This window comes from Vanellus vanellus, assembly GCF_965231255.1.
Source record: "Vanellus vanellus genome assembly, chromosome: 2".
In the NCBI taxonomy this organism is placed as follows: domain Eukaryota; kingdom Metazoa; phylum Chordata; class Aves; order Charadriiformes; family Charadriidae; genus Vanellus; species Vanellus vanellus.
The window spans coordinates 41,584,460-41,604,386 of record NC_138906.1 but is presented as its reverse complement, the minus strand read 5'-3'; the positions used below and the strand labels follow the sequence as shown (position 1 = coordinate 41,604,386).

The window sequence follows — 19,927 nt, the reverse complement described above, 5'->3', positions numbered from 1 at the left end:
CTGAAAACTAGAATGAAACAGTTGCAGAAAGAAAAGCACTATGTGCATAGTTATGGAAGTATAAAAGTTATGCAATCAAGAGGCTATTACTAATAAAATGGAATGAACTGGGAGAAAGATTCTCCCAGCTTTTCTCTCCAAAAGAGAGAAAACTTTACAAATATTATTGAAAAGTAATCAAGATCCACTATACTTCTTAGAAATATTGAAACTTTAGCTGCCCAGACATACCTACCTACAAATGAAGGACCCAGATATTGTCTATGTGAATTAAGGGGCACAAATTTTGAAGCAAATAGTGCAACAAAGCAGGTAATCTCATTCACCAGATGTAACACTTTCTAAGATAATTATTTATGTATTTGCTTAAATACACTAATGTTAAAAAGCTTTTCTCTCTACCTCTTTATTATTTTAAGATACATAAACCAGCCAAAAAAGTCTACAACTAAACGAGTTTTAAACTATCATTGAACAGAAGAAGCAAAAAATTTAGAGAGGAATGCTAGAGAAAGCGTGCATGTTACAGAGGAAAAGAGATCTGAAAGCACACTCAAACATAACATCACACAAGTTATCAAAGCACTGGCATATAAAGGAAACATCAAGTGAAAAATCATTTTAACTTGATTTGAGAAGCCTTAATTATGTTCCCTCTCCAACCTCCAACCCCAAAGACATCACAAAATGGGTTGTTGTTATTATTATTGCTTATCTACCATTTATATTTTAGAGAACTTTAAAGGCCAAAGCAGTGAAACCTCCAGCTAGATGTGCTTTTTTTCTCATAATTTAATTCAGATCAACGCTCCTACTTATAAGCCCCCCAAGTCAGTAGGAGACTTCCATATGTATTTTTATCATGCTTAAGCATATGCTGAATCACAAATTGGATAAGCCTAAAAGTTGTTTAGCCTCTAGATTTATTCAAACTCTTCTGCTTAAAGGAAACCCTTAACCTCTACCCTATTATTTCCCTTGAACTGATGAGCAGACATCTGTCCCTTTTGTTGCCACGTCTCTGCTCCCTTTGATAACACAGCTAAAAATGAAGACCTTGTTAAGTCCAAATAAGAGTTTATGCAAGTTATGTGCGTAAAAGGAATATTATTCTGCATTCTGAGAAATCCAAATAAAATCAAAGCAGATAGACTTTTTTTCTCCAATCCATGATTACAGAGTTGTAATACCTCAATCCGTGATTACAGAGCTGTAATACAGCTGAAGGCCCCATTTTACACAGATCTCCCCACTGACTTTCTGAGGTAGCAGCATCGTAAAAAGAATTTTACACAACGCTTCTCATTGACTTTTCTCAAAGCACATAGATCATCCATCAAAGATGTGTTTGTCAGAGCCACAGTGCAACAATGCCCTGAAACTTATGCTTGAATTTATGTATGCTGTCAATCTAACACATGTTCTGAGACATATTCATTCAATATTTTAATAGACAAGGGACTGTTGAGAGGTGACTATAAACACACTGTTTTCTTTAAATTCATTGCAGAGATTTAAATGCAGTATGAAAAAGTCCTGAAAATACTCCATAAACCTTTCCCCAGAGCCACAAAATTACAAACATATAATAACTTTAGAAATAATTGTCTTTGGGGAAAAAAGAGCCATTATTGAAACTGTGTGGGAGGAATATTGGTATGCTACAGTACAGTGTTTGTGCTTACCAGTAACTTAACTACGCAAAGTCTTTTCTAGTACTTCACTTTTCTTTGAATGTATTTAGTTACAACCATAGTTTGATTTCCTGGTTGATAGATCTAAATTTCTAACCAGAAAATAGGAAGTAAAATTTACAGAAAACCTTCTCCCTTTTACTTTTCTTACCCAGCTACTCTATTGATCATAGAGATACCATTGCTTTTGACTTACTGATATAAGAATTCTGTATTTCCAGTAAAGGACATAAACAGAAAAGTAGCACTGAGCACCATCTGTCTCGCTTCAAATGAATACTACAGCACATAAATCAGTTATATACAGATGATACTCTCTTGTGCTCAGATTCTAATAAAAACATTCATAGCACAAACCAGTTATCTACACTGGCGTGGGCTGAAAGATACATTCATTATCAAAATATCTTAACCTGGAGTCTACTGTTTTTATAGAGATACCCAGGTAAACCACGTGGAATTATTTCATTTTGTATTCCTTAAAATGGAATGGGCAGTAATATATGACTGACTACAGTCATAACCTGACTTTTTACACAAGACAAAAGATAATCCTCCACAATCTGCATTGCAGAACGACGGTTTCTTACTGCAGTGCTTGACTATCATTCAGTGTGGATTCCATGTATTACCATGATAAGAGTCCACCAAGGTCTAATAGTGAGCATAAAAGGGGAAAATTAGACTTTAAACCTAATGACAAATCAATGTCAGAAGGAAGAAACACATATACTTATCCATCATGAGTCTGATTCTTCCATCAGCCACATCACCTAGTAGTCTTACTGCCTACAGTAAAGCTGTCAGAGAAATGGCATAAACTTTTCAACCTTTTTTTTGTGAGAAAAACTTCTGTTAAACTAAAGACATTGTGACTTGTTCCTTATCACTTAAGACATTTCAGTCTTTAGTTCTCCTACAGAAGATCATAACATTGCTTTTAATATACGAGTTAAGCTACATTTTTCCAGGAAAAAAATAGACAGAGGTTAAGTAGAAAAAGAAGTTTCAAATCTGAGGATGATTTTATTCTTTTGTTCATTCTCTTTCTCTCTTAAAACCCATCCTAAGCCTTTTTGTATTCAAGAAAGACATACTCAACTTTGCTTATTTCTTTAAAATAATAACTTCTCCACCTGCTTATTATCAACAGATCCGAGCTATGGTTTGTCAGTGACAGCACTGAATGGTGTTATAACAATAAAAACTCGGGGAAAATCTGTGTAACTCTAGTCAGGGATTGTTTTCTATATTCACAAAGAAATGAAAAAAAAAGAATACAAAAAAAAAAAATTCCTTTGTTACAAAGCAACTATTAGACATGACCTTGTCTTCTCTTTAATTCTTTAAAGGTATAAGTATTAAATGGATCATTGAAATAAAAAAATTTAGAGAATAGGCCAGCTGACAAGCTGCAACCTCTGCCTCTTAAATTCTATGCCAGTTGTCAGTATAGCACATTGATATTGTACATTTACATTATTGCAACATGAGTTTTAATCTTATGCCATTAGTTTTTAAAAATCTAGTGATTTTTATCTTGTGGTTCATGGGTCTTCTAAGTATTTGTGAAAGGTAATTAAAAAAAAAAGTACATTATGAACAACACTATAGTAATTTCAGGGCACACCCCTGCATTGGGAAGGGTTTAGGCATCCATAGGGTGAAACAATGGTTTTCAATCTTCCTACAGTCGAAGTTCCCTTTTGAGTAACAGCAGGACTATCTGAATCAATTTAAAATAAGAAAGAAAAAAAAAGGTGATCTAAAGTTCAGATAAAATCTCAAACTGTACAGCTAAAATGGATTTTCTTTAAAATCATTAAAGCGATGATTATTGCCTTTTCTACTATATGCATTCTGTGAAAAAATTAAACGTCAAAAAAGAGATCCCAAACAAACCCCAAATATATCTTACCGATGATAAAAAGAATTTCCACTGCAATGTCACTGACAGTTGTGCTTCGAGTTGTAGACAGCTCATCATGGCCAATAAAGCAGACATTGTAAGGTACAGTCACAGCAACATAAAACGTTGCCAGTAAAATAAGCCAGTCCCAGCCAGCTTTAAAAGTGCTAAAATGCAACAATATGAATTTGGATTTTTTTGCATCTGAAACTTTGTATTCTGGAAATGCTGGTTTATCTACAAAAACATTCTGAAAAAGAGAGAAAAAAACGAAATGAGACAAAACACTAATTTGATCATACAGGCACATTTCTTCCAATGCAGCCATCTGTTATTTTCTTTTTTTTTTTTTTTTAAAGCATAAAGAAGTATGATATACTTATATGCAGGCAAGAACTAATGTTATTTTTTTCTAATGTAGTTCTCACACATATTTAGGCAGATGATTCTGTTGATGGAATAACTTTTGTGAATGTTGGGACAGGAAGAGGATTAATAGCCTGGAGAAGAGAAGGCTCTGTGGAGATCTTATTGCGGCCTTCCAGTACCTAAAGGGGGCCTACAGGAAAGCTGAGGAAGGACTTTTTACTAGGACATGTAGCGATAGGACGAGGGGGAATGGCTTTAAACTAGAGGAGGGCAGGTTCAGATTGAACATTAGGAAGAAGTTTTTCACTCTGAGGGTGGTGAGGCACTGGAACAGGTTGGCCAGAGAGGTTGTTGAGTCCCCATCCCTGGAGGTGTTCAAGGCCAGGCTGGACGTGGCCTTGGGCAACCTGGTCTAGTGGGAGGTGTCCCTGTCTATGGCAGGTGGGTTGGAATGCGATGATCTTCAAGGTCCTTTCCAACCTAAACCTTTCTATGATTCTATGATTCTATAAATAAGGAAAGATTAAATAGAATCAGGAGGGGACTGAATCTGGCAAACTATTTCTTCCTCTGTTGGGTGAATTCTAACTTAAGAGCAACATTTTTCTGCTGGACAGATAGGCTAAAGCTTTGTACACATAAGGAGTGCAAATATGAATAAACGTATAGAAAGGGGTAGATGGTGCTGAAGACAAAACATCCTTCTTATATGTATTTAGGAGCTGTGAGGAAGTTCTTTCCTCAGATTAACTCTCGCCTGGTCCTGTGGACTGAACAGCTGTTAGCAGTTGGAGCACCTCGCCAGATTTAGTTTCATCTGAGGGAATCCATTTCATGTGCCCAAGACTGCTATGAACCAAAGCACAATTAGTAGGAATATCTTTTTGATTCTTTTTAAAATTGCACTCCTGATCTAAACTAAAATACTAATGCAGACCCACTGGAATACAGCTCCAGAACCTTCATCGTTAGATTGTACCTAACTTTGTCACGTGTCTCGGGTCTTTTTTATCTAACCAGCAAAGGTCTTTGCAGCAAAGACTTCAGTCTTAAGCATCAGCTTTTTATAAATTCTTAGCTTTCATCTTTCAGAGTTTTAACAGAAAGACCTACCCTCCTGAAAAGCAGAATGTGATACATGAACTGCCTTGTATTATTTACTAACAAAACTCTTGCTCAGTGTCATTGTGCCCCTGGTTAATGCTGTTCCAGTAATGAAGAGCCTCACAGAACAATATTGCATATTCAGAAAGCCAAGATTACTTCTGATCTTGAAGTTATGCACTATGAATATAAAAAGACAAATACTATGTGACCGCAGACTTAATTACATTTGCTTTGCCTGTCACAGCCTTTCTCTTTGTGTGTTTCTTTTGAAATACAAATGTCCTTCCCTTCATTCTTCGTTCTCATTCATGAAACTTACAGGCTGAATTCTCACTGTTGTTAGTGTCAGCCCATTTTTAATCACCGAGAAGAAAATGTTCCTCTTAGGACTTCCAATTCGTAGCTCTAAAAATCTACGCACTAAAGGTAGTGAATTAATCTGACAACAAGTGTTTTAAACCAGCATGATAAGAGCTGCACTAGGATTTTGGCAGCACAGGAAAGTCACCAAAAGCTATTTAAAAGTCATGTTCCTAAAATATATTACTGTGCTGTGAAAATATCACTGGAAGACCTGGTCATATTTTGCAGATTTATTTTTTTTTAAGATTTTCACACTTTTTCAACATTTAACATTTTTTAACATTTTTAGCTTTTAAACTTTTTTTTTTAACATTTACCATTTTCCAACATCTAACATTTGCATTCAGTGCAAGTGACTGTATGCCCTTTGAGGTATATACCAGCTCTGTATTTTCATGTCCTTAACCTATACCAAGTTTTTTCTGCTTTTCATTTCTCATGTAATATTCTCTAGGAGGATGTATCTGCACTGCTGCTTAATTTTGGTAACCAATAAAAGGAACATGCCCAGTAGCGGGTCATCTTTTCAAGGTGTTGATGATCTACATCCTTTGGCTACTTTTTCCATTTTCTGTCTTCCATCCTCCCCCTAGCCATTGGGGGGGGAAAAAAAAGAGATAACATTTTATTCTTGTGGCTCTGTCAAAGACTTTAGCTTTTTGATGTTAATGATATACACAAAAGAAACTTCATACTGTTCTCAGATTTTACAAAAAATGTTTCTTTTTGCTACACCTGCTTCTAATAACTATAGGCTCTCACTGTTGGAACAGGCTCAGATATTATTCTAGTAAATTTTTATATATACATACTGATTTCACATGCATATCTAGTTTTCCTCTGCATTAACTTTTCTCCTGAAACATTGTTCCATAGAGCAGGAGAGTTATTCTTTCTCCTGGGCATATTTCTTTAGAATATGCTGCTTTATTTTTGGTTTTGTCTATTTGTGCTGCTTTATTTTGGGTTTTGTCTATTGTTTGATTTGTGTTTTGCGACATTCACAGGGTGTTTTATGAACTTACTTATTAGTTATAGCTACTAGGGGAAAACAGAAGTAATTTAAAGAAAGAAACATTACTGCTTCAATTAGGAAATGAGAACATAAATTTACCCTGCACAAAGATGGAGGCATTCACAGGAAAAGCTGTCTTAATGAAGAGTCACCTTCTGGAGCTTACACAGCATAGAAAATTTCAGTTAGAGCAATACCTTGAATTTCTTCAGTATTTTTTTTGGCAAAGAGTAATTATTGAAATGAAATAATCGGGATGGTAATGCAAATTGGAACATAAAATTAAGTTCTGAGGAATTTTATAATGTGGCTTTCCTGGGGTTAAATAAATGTCTGTTTACAGTACGGCCAGATGCACTGTCGGCTATATGAAGTGTAACAAATACTATCGCGGGCAGAACTGCACTTAAGTGAACTGCACTTTACTCCTTTTGTTACTGTAAAATTATGACTAGGACATTTCTCAGGTACCCACTGACATTTTACAGTACTTTTTAAAAAACAAACGACAGTATAAAGATTACATTTTTGAAAAAGAGAAGAATTACACCTACATTATTAATTTTTAATTTGTTCTTCTCTCTTCTTTGTAAATGTCCAGAGATATGATAAAGGACAGCTCTACTCCGTCTTCGCGCTGACTCAAAATGTGACCCCGCTCTTCCTCTTCCTTTCCATTTTTCTGCAGAACAGAAGTGAAAGTCCATTAAACATCAGGAAATGGCACTTTAGGAGCTGAACTACTGACATTTTAGACTTTGGAAGAAATGGGGGTAGATGTGAAGATTAACACACCTTTTCTTAGTTTTGCTTAATCTTTTGCAGTAAAGAAAACAAAATCCCTCTCCTGAAGGGCAAATAAAAATTACTGTGAAGTTTTAATTGTCAAACGCCTTCACACAACTCAGAAGCCATTAATTACAACACAGGATTTTATCGATAAGAAAAATGTACTCCTTACTGTTTCACAAAATTAAACAGTGATTACTGACCAGAGGCAAGCATGGCTAGGAGTAACCACTTAAAATGTCCTAAAGGTGTTTCTACTCTCTCTTGTATTTCAGGGAAAGAGAACAAAAATCTCTTGCAGTGTACTTTTTAAAAACAAAGAATCTGACTTGTACTAGGCTGCCATTATGTCAGAATATGCTAATTTGCAAGCTTGTTCATTCCAATTCTTATATTCAAGTCTTTAGATTTCTTTTCCCGCCACATGGTCACTGGCATAATCACTTGACACATTCCTTGGTGACATGAAATCCGTTAAGAGTAAAGACTGAACACTGTTTTGGAAAGGTTTGTGATTCTCCCCTCCATTCAGATGTCTGTAATTGTCAATCACGGGATCAAATTTTGTTCTTGCTTATACAGCAATAAATTCAAAGTAACTCCAGTGACTCTGATGGAATTACAGTGAATTGATGCCAGGGTAAATGAAAGCAGACATTTTGTGATGTGTCAGGATTAAGAGAAAAGGAATTATGGGAATAAAGGAAGAAGTTGTCTGTCAAACAGGTTTAATTAAAGTCAATTCAATGCATACAGATTAAGGGGGGAAAAAAAAAATAAAATTAGCAGAACCAGAAATTATCAACAAGCAAAACAGCTACATCTTGAAACCTGTCTCGAAAAGCCAGAAAGATTTGAATTATACAAGACTGATATATTTTTGGCTCTACAACACAAAGCCATACATAACAAAAAGTGTAGGAAGCTAAACTTCCCAAAATTCTCAGTGAAAAAAGTTTCATGTAACTCATGCAAGAGCCCTCTCCAGCTGAGGGTTTTTCACCTGTCAGTAAGGAGGACATGGGGAAAAAAAAAAGAAAAAGGAAAAATAAAAAGGAAGGAAGAAACATTGCACTGCAAAACCAAATAGCTACTCGAAAGCTGGAGGAGGCAGATGGAGAAGGCCCTACTTCCCATCTCCAAGTTGGATGCCTGGAGGTGGGGCTGCAAAACATACAGGTGCCAGATACAATGAAGAAAGGTAAAACAATAGGGGCTATTTAAACTCAAGTAAATGAATGTGTTTTTTTTTAAATTTTCACATCCCAATTATCTAACAATTTAAAACTCTAAATTTTAGAAGTGTTCTGAAATTTGGGGTGAGAGCAGAGTACTTATCTGTTTCTCTGAGCAAAAATGAATTTAAGTCTATTGAATCAGGTCTCCACTGTAGTGTTGGACAGCTGGAGTAACATGTTTTTGTCATATGACTTTGAAATTCTCTTTAAAACTATTTACAGGCCTCTCTCTCTTCCCTTTCTCAAACTACCATGCTGGATGAGTCCATTCACTTTAATGTCCTGCCTCCCAAAGTAGCCAATGACATATGCTGCGGATCTGCTATGAGGCAGGCTGAGAAAGTGAGCAAATACCCTTCCCAAGTTTCTGGCCAGAATGTTTTCAGGACTCTTTAGCTAAAGATTTCATCCTCATGATGTCTCACGTCTAATACCTCACCATATCCTTAGCCTACAAAGCACAAGACAATCCATCCTGGTAGGTGGTAGCAGCCCAGGTGATGTGATGTGTTGTGAAACCCACACTGAACTGTGTTGCAGAAGGCAGGCATGGTGCCTTCAGGTGGCGTTTCTTTGAGTACTTTCAGCATCCCCAGCAATACAAGGCTCTTCCTGTGTGCAGGTGGAGCTCTCTACCTCTGGTCAACCTTGAAGACCTTCTCTTTACCCCTCCTGGATCTCCTGAACCATTTTAAAGATATCCTTTTAGTAACTCCTTTTTCCAGAATGCAACTTTCAAGATATGGATGCACAATTGCCTAATACAATAATGTAAGAATGCCTTCATTTTTTTTCTTAGTAACTCCTAACTTCAGATTTGCCTTTTTCTTACAAGCTGAGAACTGAGCTGAAAGCTGTCCGTAAATCCATCTCCTTCCAGGACGGCAATAATTACTATGGAGACAGTCGGCGTAAGCATATTTAGTTAAAGTTGTTTCTTTTTTCTATACATTTATTGACACTGATTTTTCATTTTCTGTGCACTTTTTAAATAAAAACAAGTTCCTTGTAAGATTTGCAACCTCATGTGCCAGTGGCCTGATAATATTTTGCTTTGGATGGATCCCATCTCTCCTGCGTAGGTCTAGCATTCCAGCCAGTAAGAATTCTGTACTCATTAACCTGCTCAGACTGTGGGGCTTGATATGGCACTTCGAATCATACTATTTTCATATTTGCACAGCAAGTGACTTCCATCACATGCTGATTCCACTCTTTGCAAAGGATTAATGTTACCTCTATGTTAATATTGGAAGTCACTCAACTCCTAGAGATGGCTAAGCGCAGATAAAAAAGGAAAGTGTGACATTCATTATGAAGTAATATTTTTCTTCTTAAACAGAAATGGTAAAGATTTTTTATTGTAGTTATTAGAAGGGAAAAAAATACGATTTGCCTCTGCAGATAAGATCCCATCAGACAATTCCATTAGTAGAGCACGTAACAATAGCCTATAACATAAATCAATGAATGACATTTGTGAATTCTTCTTTTGATCTTCCCAGTGCCTTTAGGAAAAGAGGCAATCCTGATCCTTAGTAAACTATGTAGTTCACCAGGTGTGCCTTTGTATGTGTGTGATTATTGTTTGTTTCATTCTTTTCCTGTCACACTCAGGTTTTTTACTCACTATTCTGAAGGAAACAGTTGATTTTTTATAAACACCCAGCTGTTTCTTTCTAGTTCTTAAAAAACTTTAGGTACCTGACAGACTTGCTTTTCTCTTTCCATGGCTGAGCTTAGCAAAAAGATACAATAGTAAATCCACGCATAAGCAGAACGTCACTTTAAATACAGCTGGTTTATTTTTACCCTGTGCTTAAAATCAAAAGGATTTCTCGTCTCCCCAAATACTGTGAGAAATCATTGCTCTAAAAAAAGCTCAGATTTGGGGCTCTATCTCCTGGAGCTCCTACACACCCTTTCCTATGCGATGATAATCTGCTCCCCAAAATAGCTCTTAAAAAGGATGCTTTGCAATTCAGTCTTAATTTCCCTTTTCTTTGATCAGAAAAGCGGTAATACATTTTTTAACTCTTCTTGCTGTCTTGCTTATTTTTTCTTTCAAGTGGTGCAGCACCACAACCATCACACATGGCAACCTCAGAAGTCTTAACATTAGTCTCATAACAGCTTAAGGCTACTTCTTACAATCCTGTAAGGGAAAGTTGCAGTAAAAAAAGCGCAATCAGACACAAACATCTTTGTAACCGTTGACTTTTCTGTTTGTGCTTTTGTAAGAACATGAGGCATCAGTCTTCCACTTAAAGTTAATAGAACGTGGAGGTATAACTCTTTTCTCGTCCCTTTGGAAAAAAAATAAATCTACTCCTTCGGTACAAATCAATAAAATAAACCCCGACAACTTCTGATAAGCTTTACTAGGTGTATGCTGCCCTAGCAATGCAAAAGAACTGTAAACTCAGCTTTACTGACCAAATTAAACCCAAATCTATGTCTGCTCTCCTTCAAAGCACATCAGAGTAGTCAGAGCATAGTGTCGGATATAGTCCAGAATACTTTATGGTTTATAATGTTCTTATTCCCCAGATAAAGTATGATACATTTAAATGCTTGAAATGTAAAATAAAGTGTTTAATCATCAAACAAGAGATAAGAGTCATGCTGTTCTTGCAGTCATGAAGTTCAGGTGGTAACAAATAAAAGATATCACAAGTCCTTCCTCTGGCAGAGCCGGACCAGGAGGAGGGCTGCTCAACACATGGTTGATGGCGCCCATTGCAGCCAGCCAGCTCCCGGGGACATTCCTTCTCAGGACAGCTGAGAGGGTGACAAGATCCAGCTCATGGCCCAGGAACTTTTCCACAGGCACAAGCAGGCTGCACCTGAATACCACGCTGCTCTTGTTCCAGGTCTCCAGCCCCGCTTGGCTGTAATTGCATGGGTATAGGAGCTTCCTTGGAAAGTAAATCCATCACATACAAGCGGACCCACCATAATCTTGTATAGTGGATTCAAGCTGTCTACTCTGAGTAACTCTGATGTGACCCAGAGGCATTATGCTCACTCCATAGCAGACGAGCTGTGGCATGAGAGAGACCATGAAAAGCATCACTTTCCAAATACCGAAATAAGCTAACCTGCTCTGGCCAGAAAGGTTGTGCATTATCGACAAAAAATGTCTCAGCTTTGGTAGTTTTCCTCATTTTTCACAGCATTAATTTGTATCCCTTGGAAAGAACTGTCTTCACTTTTTCCTCAGGTTACGTATTATCACAACAGAATATACATTAATTAAAACCACTACCAAGATTTCCCTCTGGTGTGAATAAATGACCAACATGCTCTTGTACAGAATCATCTCCCAGTCTGATCATGGGTCATTAGCACAGAAAGTTTTCTATACGAGCGTGCATGGATGAGAAAGAAAAAAATTAATATCTACCATATCATTCATATTACACAGGAAAATCCAAGTGATTTATCTGTTTTTACCTAAGCAATCATAAAGTTAGGGAACAAATAAAAGCAACCAGCACCTCTCAAATTTAACCCAGTACACAATATACTGACAATACACGAATGAGGTAGAGAGGGGCAAGGTAAAGTAGTCTGAGGGTTTAGTCCTGGAAACACATGCAAACCTGAGTGATTTCATTCACAGAAGGTAGTTCTACCAAAAACCAACAGGACAGAGTTATCCTAAAGGCTGTGAGGCTGCAGACTTGGACCTTTTAGCAGTATTTCTGCATTTTTTTTCACTCCCTCGAGTACAGTAGCCATTGAAAAGATAGAGTTCACCACTAGGAAAAAGACCATAACTGTTCACTGCTTTTTTACATTTTCACAACCACGGTAGCTCCATGCTCAGGGTTATATATCAGCCCCAATTACTTGATTGCCACTGCTGTCCTTTTTGCTTGCCAGGTGGGGCTGTTAGGGTAAGATTGATTCAGAGACATTGTCTGTCCTCTTCAAACAGTATAAATATGACCATCTCGAGTCACGACATGCAGCAAACCTGACTGTCCATGTAGGTAAAAATAGGACAGATAGTATCAATATAGCTATCTTTAAACACTTTTCAAGGAAGAGTTCTGAAAAAAAGCAGTGAGCTACAATCTCTGGATTTACATGGACAGTCGACCCTACTGTGCCTGCTTTCTGGAAAAATTATATTTTTTAGGTTTACTTAATAGTGTAGTGTATACTTTTATAAATAGTCTTACATAAAATAATGAGATGACTTTTTCTTAGCTCTTTTGAGGTCCAGGAGCAGGATAAAATTTTTATTCTGCTAGCATTTTACTCAGAGGACTGGATAGGTTGGTAGAGTAGCTAAGGACATTTTTTTTATTTATTTCATTTTTTACAAAGTTGAAGTCAATCATGAGATAAACCAGCAGATAATGCCAGCTCCCACCTCAGAAAATGTGTCACTGAAATAATATCCTTCTGAATGTATGAACTAGATTTCCTTTTCAACAACAACAAAAAAAGTGGAACTGGACAAATGGACTTTCGTCACTGCTAAGAAGTATCCAGATATGGACAGACTTGAAGAGATCCATGATGCTGCTCCATGTACATGCTGGAGCACCGTGAAAAAGGGTAGTAACTGGGCTAAGACTGTGACTTCAAACTACCGCTGTTTGGACCCTTCCCTTCTCAAAACACAGAGGGAGTGGCACATTCATGTACCTGCTTGATGTCTCCTACTGCTGTATTCTGAAATCAGGTAGGGAAATAAACCTCCCCCATTATCTTTCCTGTGTATATGTTTTGGGTGTCATAACCCAGCTGCTTGGCCTGAGCGCACAGCGAGATGTTACGTGGGATATTGTATAAGTACTGAACTGTTCCTTTTTAATCCTGGGTTCAACAAACCATTTATTAAAGAATTTCTCCATCATTTATTAATCTTAGAACTCTATCTATAAAAGGCTTCCTGTAAGAAGTGCAGTCAAGATTTTTTTGTCCTTTTAATACAAGTCTTGAGAAACCCTCATCGCTTGCATTATAGGATAAGGAAAACCGCAGCAGAAAGTGTGATCTTTGTATAGATGCCCATGAATAACCCACATGCCATAAAACAAATACAGTTATGCCTACAGGAAACACAGTAGTACTTAATCATATCCAGTATCATTAACGAAAAAAACATTTCATAGGCAGCCCTCAAAAAACCCCCCAAACCCGATTAAATTCCGAAGGAGCCAACTGGGGTAAAGCAATACAAAAGGATTCTGAATGAACACAAAAAAACCCCTTCAAAAACAGATTGCACAGAAGTCTGCTATGTATTTTTCTAGGCTTTTAAAAACCTTTAGCTAACTTTCAGATATTATTGTCTAGGGGACAGCACACCGGCAGGTGTCAATAAAGAGAAAATTGATGAAAGCTTGCTTTGGTATTAATGACAGGATAAAAACCCTACCATGGGCAATAGGCTTCAGAAGGTCTGTTGGTCGCATGACACATTCTTTCTGTCAACAACCACCAAGTATTCACAGAACTATCAGCTGTACGGTGGACCCAGGCTAGCCTTCAGCAACTTTTTTATTCTGTTAACTGATTAACTGATTCAATAAGAAGACGTACTTAACGCACATACCAGCTGAAAAACTGTAAACATTTCTACAGAATATTTTTTAAATGGACCCATTTTACACAGAATCAATTGTATGATTTTAATATTGTGCCTTCAGAGAAAATTCAGCTTCGAACAGGCAGAGAAAAGAAGCAATAGTATAAATTACTACTACTGTTTCATGGAACAGAAAGATCTTGAAACAGTAGTATGCTTATGAGATAAGATATCATTAACCACATTTTGAACTGCTGCTTCTTCCATCATTAGGAAAAATGCGTAGGGGGGAAAAGACACGCAAAGACCAGAAGAAAGCATCTTTCTCCACCTCCATTTTGGTGGTTGATGGGTGTACACTCCTAAATAAATATTTTTTTTTTTTTTTGGATGCCAGTATTTAGGCCTATCTCATAAAATTTAGAATTGAAAAAAAATAATAATCAAAGTAGACACACCTTTTTTCCAACTCCTTCTAATAGACTGAGATTCAGCAGAACAACTCTGAAGGTGAATTGACTTTAAGCTATTTACCTATTTATTAATACCACTGCCTTTTCTCAGGTTTTAGAAAAAGTTACAGAATCTCTTATAATGAAGTAAAATAATCCAACTAAAAATTAAATAGTTCATTTTCCAGCTTATTACTACAGAATTAGAGAGAGTCATCTCACAAGGGGGAAAATTGTCATTTTTATTATGCCACCAAATTTGAGACATGTCTATTGATTTAACTGAAATGAGTGGTCATATGTAGTTCTTACAGAGCAAAATGTAGTATTGAATTTACAGCTGGGTCATCACTTATTCTTTCAGTTGTTTTTTGATGTGACATTTGTTTCCTGGAATAGTTTGTATTTCCCACAGTGAATGCTAGCTCATGGCAAAGTGATACGCTCTTTTATCATTATGAACAAAAACATAACTGTAATAATACAGAGAATATTTGAAATATTTTTAAAAAATGCTAGAGTTTAAATATTTCCAATTATTTAAGTCACAGAGAAACTTTTTATTGTCTGTCTTTCTGTGCAAGGATGTAGTGTTTAAGGACATTATCTCACTGAACCTAAAAATTTTCTTTTTTCCTTTAATTCCATTAATTCAATTGCATACTTTATTTACTGATATTTTGTCCTCCACAATATTTAAGGAAGTTTATTTGTAATCATCATGTGATCATAATTTCATAATCACGGTTTTTTGCACAAATTAATTTAAAAAAAAAGATTTGCACAGAAGTTGACAGTAAAGTATAACTTTGCTCACTTAAGTGAAAACAGGAATATATACACCTGAATAGTTTATATCTTGTAATGAAAGCAAGTCTTTTGAAAATGAAGACTTGTTGTCTTAATGTATTTATCTACAATTCAGAACCAGATCAGTCACCTATAAAAATGTTTTGTGGTCAATACAACTTGTCTAGAGTTAAAAAAAGGGAGAAAACCAGCTTTTTTAAGAAAAAGCATCTCACTTTGCTACAGCTAGACAAAACTCACCTGCAATAGGTCTTGTTTGCCAAGTCTTTATAGGACTTCAGAGTTGCTCTAAGGAGCTACAGCAGGAACCATGTTCAGTATAATTGCAATTACAGGTGAATTCTGCAAATGGTCCAAGTTCCTTTATTTGTCTTTCTGAACACAAAGTACACATGTAATACGCATTGTAGTCCTCGTGTTCTTTTAATTAATAAAATATAAGACCCCAGGCTGGTTTTAGGCCTGTGGAAGTCTTTAAAGACATCTCCTCCTTTACAGATTTCTTCCATAGAAATAAGATATTTATGTACAAAGGTTTGCAAACCCTCTGCCTCCTCAGAGAAACGTCTCTGTGCCCGTCAAAAAAAACCCAAAAATCCCCACCTACCATACACATAACTCTGAAGAGTTCTTCTGATTGGCAACTCACATATTAAACATATTCCCTGTTTCTTCCATGCTTTCTGTTGTCAATCTTACATGGTTGAGCTAGCAAACTCTAAAAGGAAAATCTGAAGATATTTGCCACTAACACTGCCATCAACTTAGTCCAACAAACAGAAAAGCAGCAAAATGAAGAACAAAACAAAACAAAAAATTTCAAACAACTTTCCTCCCTCCCCCCATTTTGATAACTTGGTTTCTAAGGAAAACCTAGAGGTGATTGCACGAGTTTATCCAGGAACTGGTGAGTCAATGAACTATTTGGTTGCTAATGCACATATTCTCTCACCCTTCCAGGATATCCCAAAATACAGTCTGCTCCTCTCCGTTTGGTCAAGAATCAGAGTTTATTTGCTTTTCTTTTTTCTTATTTTCACTCCACATGTACCAAAAACAAAACTTTCTTCCTCACCTCCAGAACATACCCTGTGCCTCTCTGAGTGCGACTGCCACTCTCATTTAACACTTGGTAAAAAGTTAAAACAATGGCCGTAAAGATTCATATGTCTCTAAAGGTTCAACTTATTTGCTTGTGTAAGAAGGTGGAAAGCAGAAAGGGAGAGAATCTATAAGCTCACATTAATCTACAGGAACAGGGAGTAGAAAGGCAGCTCTATTTTTGTCCCCTAAGTGTTTACGCTCTCATGCCCTGACCAGGAGGAAAGCAGTTTCTCTTACTGAGGGCAGAAGAGACTCAAGACCCTTCCTACTTTGATGGTCAGCCAGGAGCAAAGTCATCCTAGAGAAGATGTAACTGAATCATTGCAGAATAAACGCTTCCCCAACACGTTCTTCCTTTGGGCAGTGGGAAAGTTGGGGTAAAACTCTGTTTCTATCCCCCCTCCTCCATCGACAGAAACACATGGTACCCCACGCATCCTGAAACCATTTTATCTGCTTTGAATACTGTGCATCTAAGTGACTGTATGTCCCTCCTCTCAATATCGTGCCTCCTGAGTGGTGTAAGGAGCTTTAAAATGAATAGTTATGCCCTGAATATTCACTGCTGTAGCATGAGCAATCACGAAGTAGCTGAGACAGTAATTAAGCAGAATAAATCAAAGTGCATATTGCAGAATTTCTTAGAAGAGGAGCCCATCTCTGCCCCCAACAGACAATTTTTACATAAAAATCTGGAATGCAAAATGTTTGGCACATGGTATTTCACTTCTGGCACACTGAAAAGAACAACCCCTCCCTCTAACAAATGATGTGTAATCAAAATAAATCTGTTTTTGTAGAAGTTTGTATAGACCGAAGGATTAATAAGAAGCCAGAAAAAGCTAGCCAGTTAAACCGTAACACTGCAGCTTAGTTTAATCCATGGTGGGAAAGGGTGTAGTCTGGCTTTTAATTCACGTTAATACTAGCATAAAAGCATCTTTACCAACAGGCAGGACAACCCAACAAGGAGGCCTTCAACCTAGGAACAATGTGGGGAGAAGACAACGACCAACAAACAAGTGAGGAACTGGTGAGGTAGACTGACAACTGGCTTAACTGCAGGGCTTAGAGGGTTGTGATCTGCAGCATGAAGTCCAGCTGGAAGCCACTCAATAGCATTATGGCTAGAGGATTGATGCTATGGCAAATACGGTTTAACTTCTTCACTAATGACCTAGAAAATGGGAAAGAGTGCACTCGTGGAAAGTTTGCAGATGATACAATCTGGGAGTGAGAAGTTGTTCCATCAGATGTTTGTGCTGCAAGAAGGTTCAGAGGGACCTCGACAGGCTGGAGAAATGAGTCAAAAAGGAATCTCATTGAGTTCGACAGAGGAAGCTGCAAAGTCCTGCATCTGGGAGGAATAAATCCATGCACTAGGACAGCCTGGGGGCCAACCAGCAGGCAACCAGATTGCCAGACAAGGACCCAAAGGCCCTGGTAGACACAAAGTTCAACACGAGCCAGCAATGTGCCGTTGCAGCGAAGAAAGCCAACAGCATTGCGGTCTGCATTGGGAAGAGTGCTGCCAGCAGGTTAAAGGAGATTATCCTTCCCCTCTGCTACACTGGTGAGGCAAATCTGCAGTGCTGGGTCCAAGTCTGGGCTCCTCAATACAAGAGAAATATGGACATACTAGAGAAAATCCAATAAAGGGCCACAAAGATGATAAGGTGTTTGAAGCATCCGACATAGGAGGAAAGGCTGAAAGAGCTGGGACTGTTCAGGCTGGAGCACAGAAACATCGGAGGGCTAAAGAAGACAAAGCCAGGATCTTCTCTGTGGTGCCCAGTGAAAGGATAAGAGGCAATGGGCACAACAGTTATATACATGAAATTCTGTTTAATTATAAGAACAAGCTTTTTTACTTTGTAAGCAGTCAAACACTGGAACGGGCTGCCTGGAGAAGTTGGGGAGTCTCCATCTTTCATGATATTCCTCACACATCTGGACACGGTCCTGGGCAACGTGTTCTAGCTGACTCTACTTTGAGTAGGGGGCACTGGAGCAGACAATCTCCAGAGATGCCTTCCCCCCTCAACCATCATGTGATTCTGTGGTTACTACCTATTGCACACATTTTTGTAATAATGCGGGAATAAAGTTGAGTAAATCTGTCCTAAGATAATTGTTTTCAAGCAAAGTGCTAAAAATTTTCTCAAAGAAAAAAGCAACAAATAGATTAACAATGAAGGCTAAAGGAAGCTTTTTGGAATGAGTCATTCAACAGAGGAATTTTAGCAGTGAAACTCTACATCTCTATTACCCAAATTATTACGTATTTGCATACAGTTTAGAGATCTAAAATTAGTCACAGACTGATTTAATTTCTTAATTCCCTACCTGGATTCTTTTAATCTCACTGACTTCCAGCGCATGTCCAAGTGTGTTACGGAAAGTTCATATACAGAAATATAAAAACAGTGACCCAGCCATACCATATTAGAGTCCAGATTTAGAGTCCGATATTTTCATTTTAATCAGTTTTCCCCCCAAAAGACAATGGAACTCTTAACCAGTTTACCAAAATTTAGCTCATTGTAAGCTAGGATGCTAAAATAAATCTCCCATAGAACTGTCTAAGAAGCAGTTTCTGAACGAATCATTGTGTTTATAAAAAACCCTTTTCCTGTATATTGGAAAGGAAAGACCATCAATTTGATTAAAGAGCCCAAGTTTAGGAAGAAAAGCTATTGAGTTGCTTTTCCCAACAGTAAATTATTATAGGTATTATTAAGCAGATGGAAAGCAAAGTGTACAAAGTGTTTCTACAATAAACTTGCAGGTAGGGGAAATGTATTGTTGAAAGCAAATTACCAATATTAAAAGTTGAGGCCTCTAAGAACATTACAATTAAGAGGTGTGTGGGGCTGGATGGAGGAGGATGGTAAATTAACTTAAAAAAACCCAAACCAAACAATAGAAGCCATACGAGAGTTGCTGACTGTTGCAGCACTTCCTAAAGACTTCCAAAATTCTCAGGTGTGTGGTTTTGCCTTTTTCTTTTATGAAAGTCTTAGGACAAAGTCTGCTTTTCCCATTGGCTGATAGAGCTGATTTCACTGGAAACTTTTATACAGGAGAACAGAAAACAATCTGTTAATTTTGTGTTCAGAATGAGACATTCAAAAGAAAAGGTCACAGACGACATCTGACATTTGGGCTGGGTAAAGGGAAATCAGGCAAAAAAGTGGACTTTTGCAAGGCACATTAGCACAAAGGAGCAAGTGAAGTTGTGTGAACAGATGAGATAAAACAGATAAGAGAAGGTCTGGAGAAAATCGAAGAGGGTATCAACTCCTGAGGTCTGCAAAAGTAAAAAGACAATCAACAAGAAAAGAGAGGCCATAAAGCCAGGACATAAAGTTCAAGAAGGTGTCATTGTGAAAGTACAAGGATAACAAGATTTTACAGAAGAAACAGGTGGTATCAAAGGTAGGAAAGACGTGAGGAAGAATAAGTCTGGAGAAGACTGTTGGAGGCACCACCAGTGAGGGTGTATTGCCACACGCTTGGTGGAATGCCA

The 19,927-nt window shown here is 37.4% G+C and overlaps 1 protein-coding gene across 1 annotated transcript in view; it reads right to left on the bottom strand.

Annotated features, from left to right (window-relative positions):
• The window catches only part of KCNH8 (potassium voltage-gated channel subfamily H member 8), a gene marked incomplete at both ends in the record, with an annotated part of 202,445 nt that overhangs the window by 94,717 nt on the left and 87,801 nt on the right, over positions 1 to 19,927 (bottom strand). Inside the window, 2 exons of the mRNA XM_082479203.1 lie at positions 3,613 to 3,853; positions 7,012 to 7,139. Coding sequence (XP_082335329.1) covers positions 3,613 to 3,853; positions 7,012 to 7,139 — 369 coding nt within the window. The remainder of the gene's footprint in view (positions 1 to 3,612; positions 3,854 to 7,011; positions 7,140 to 19,927) is intronic.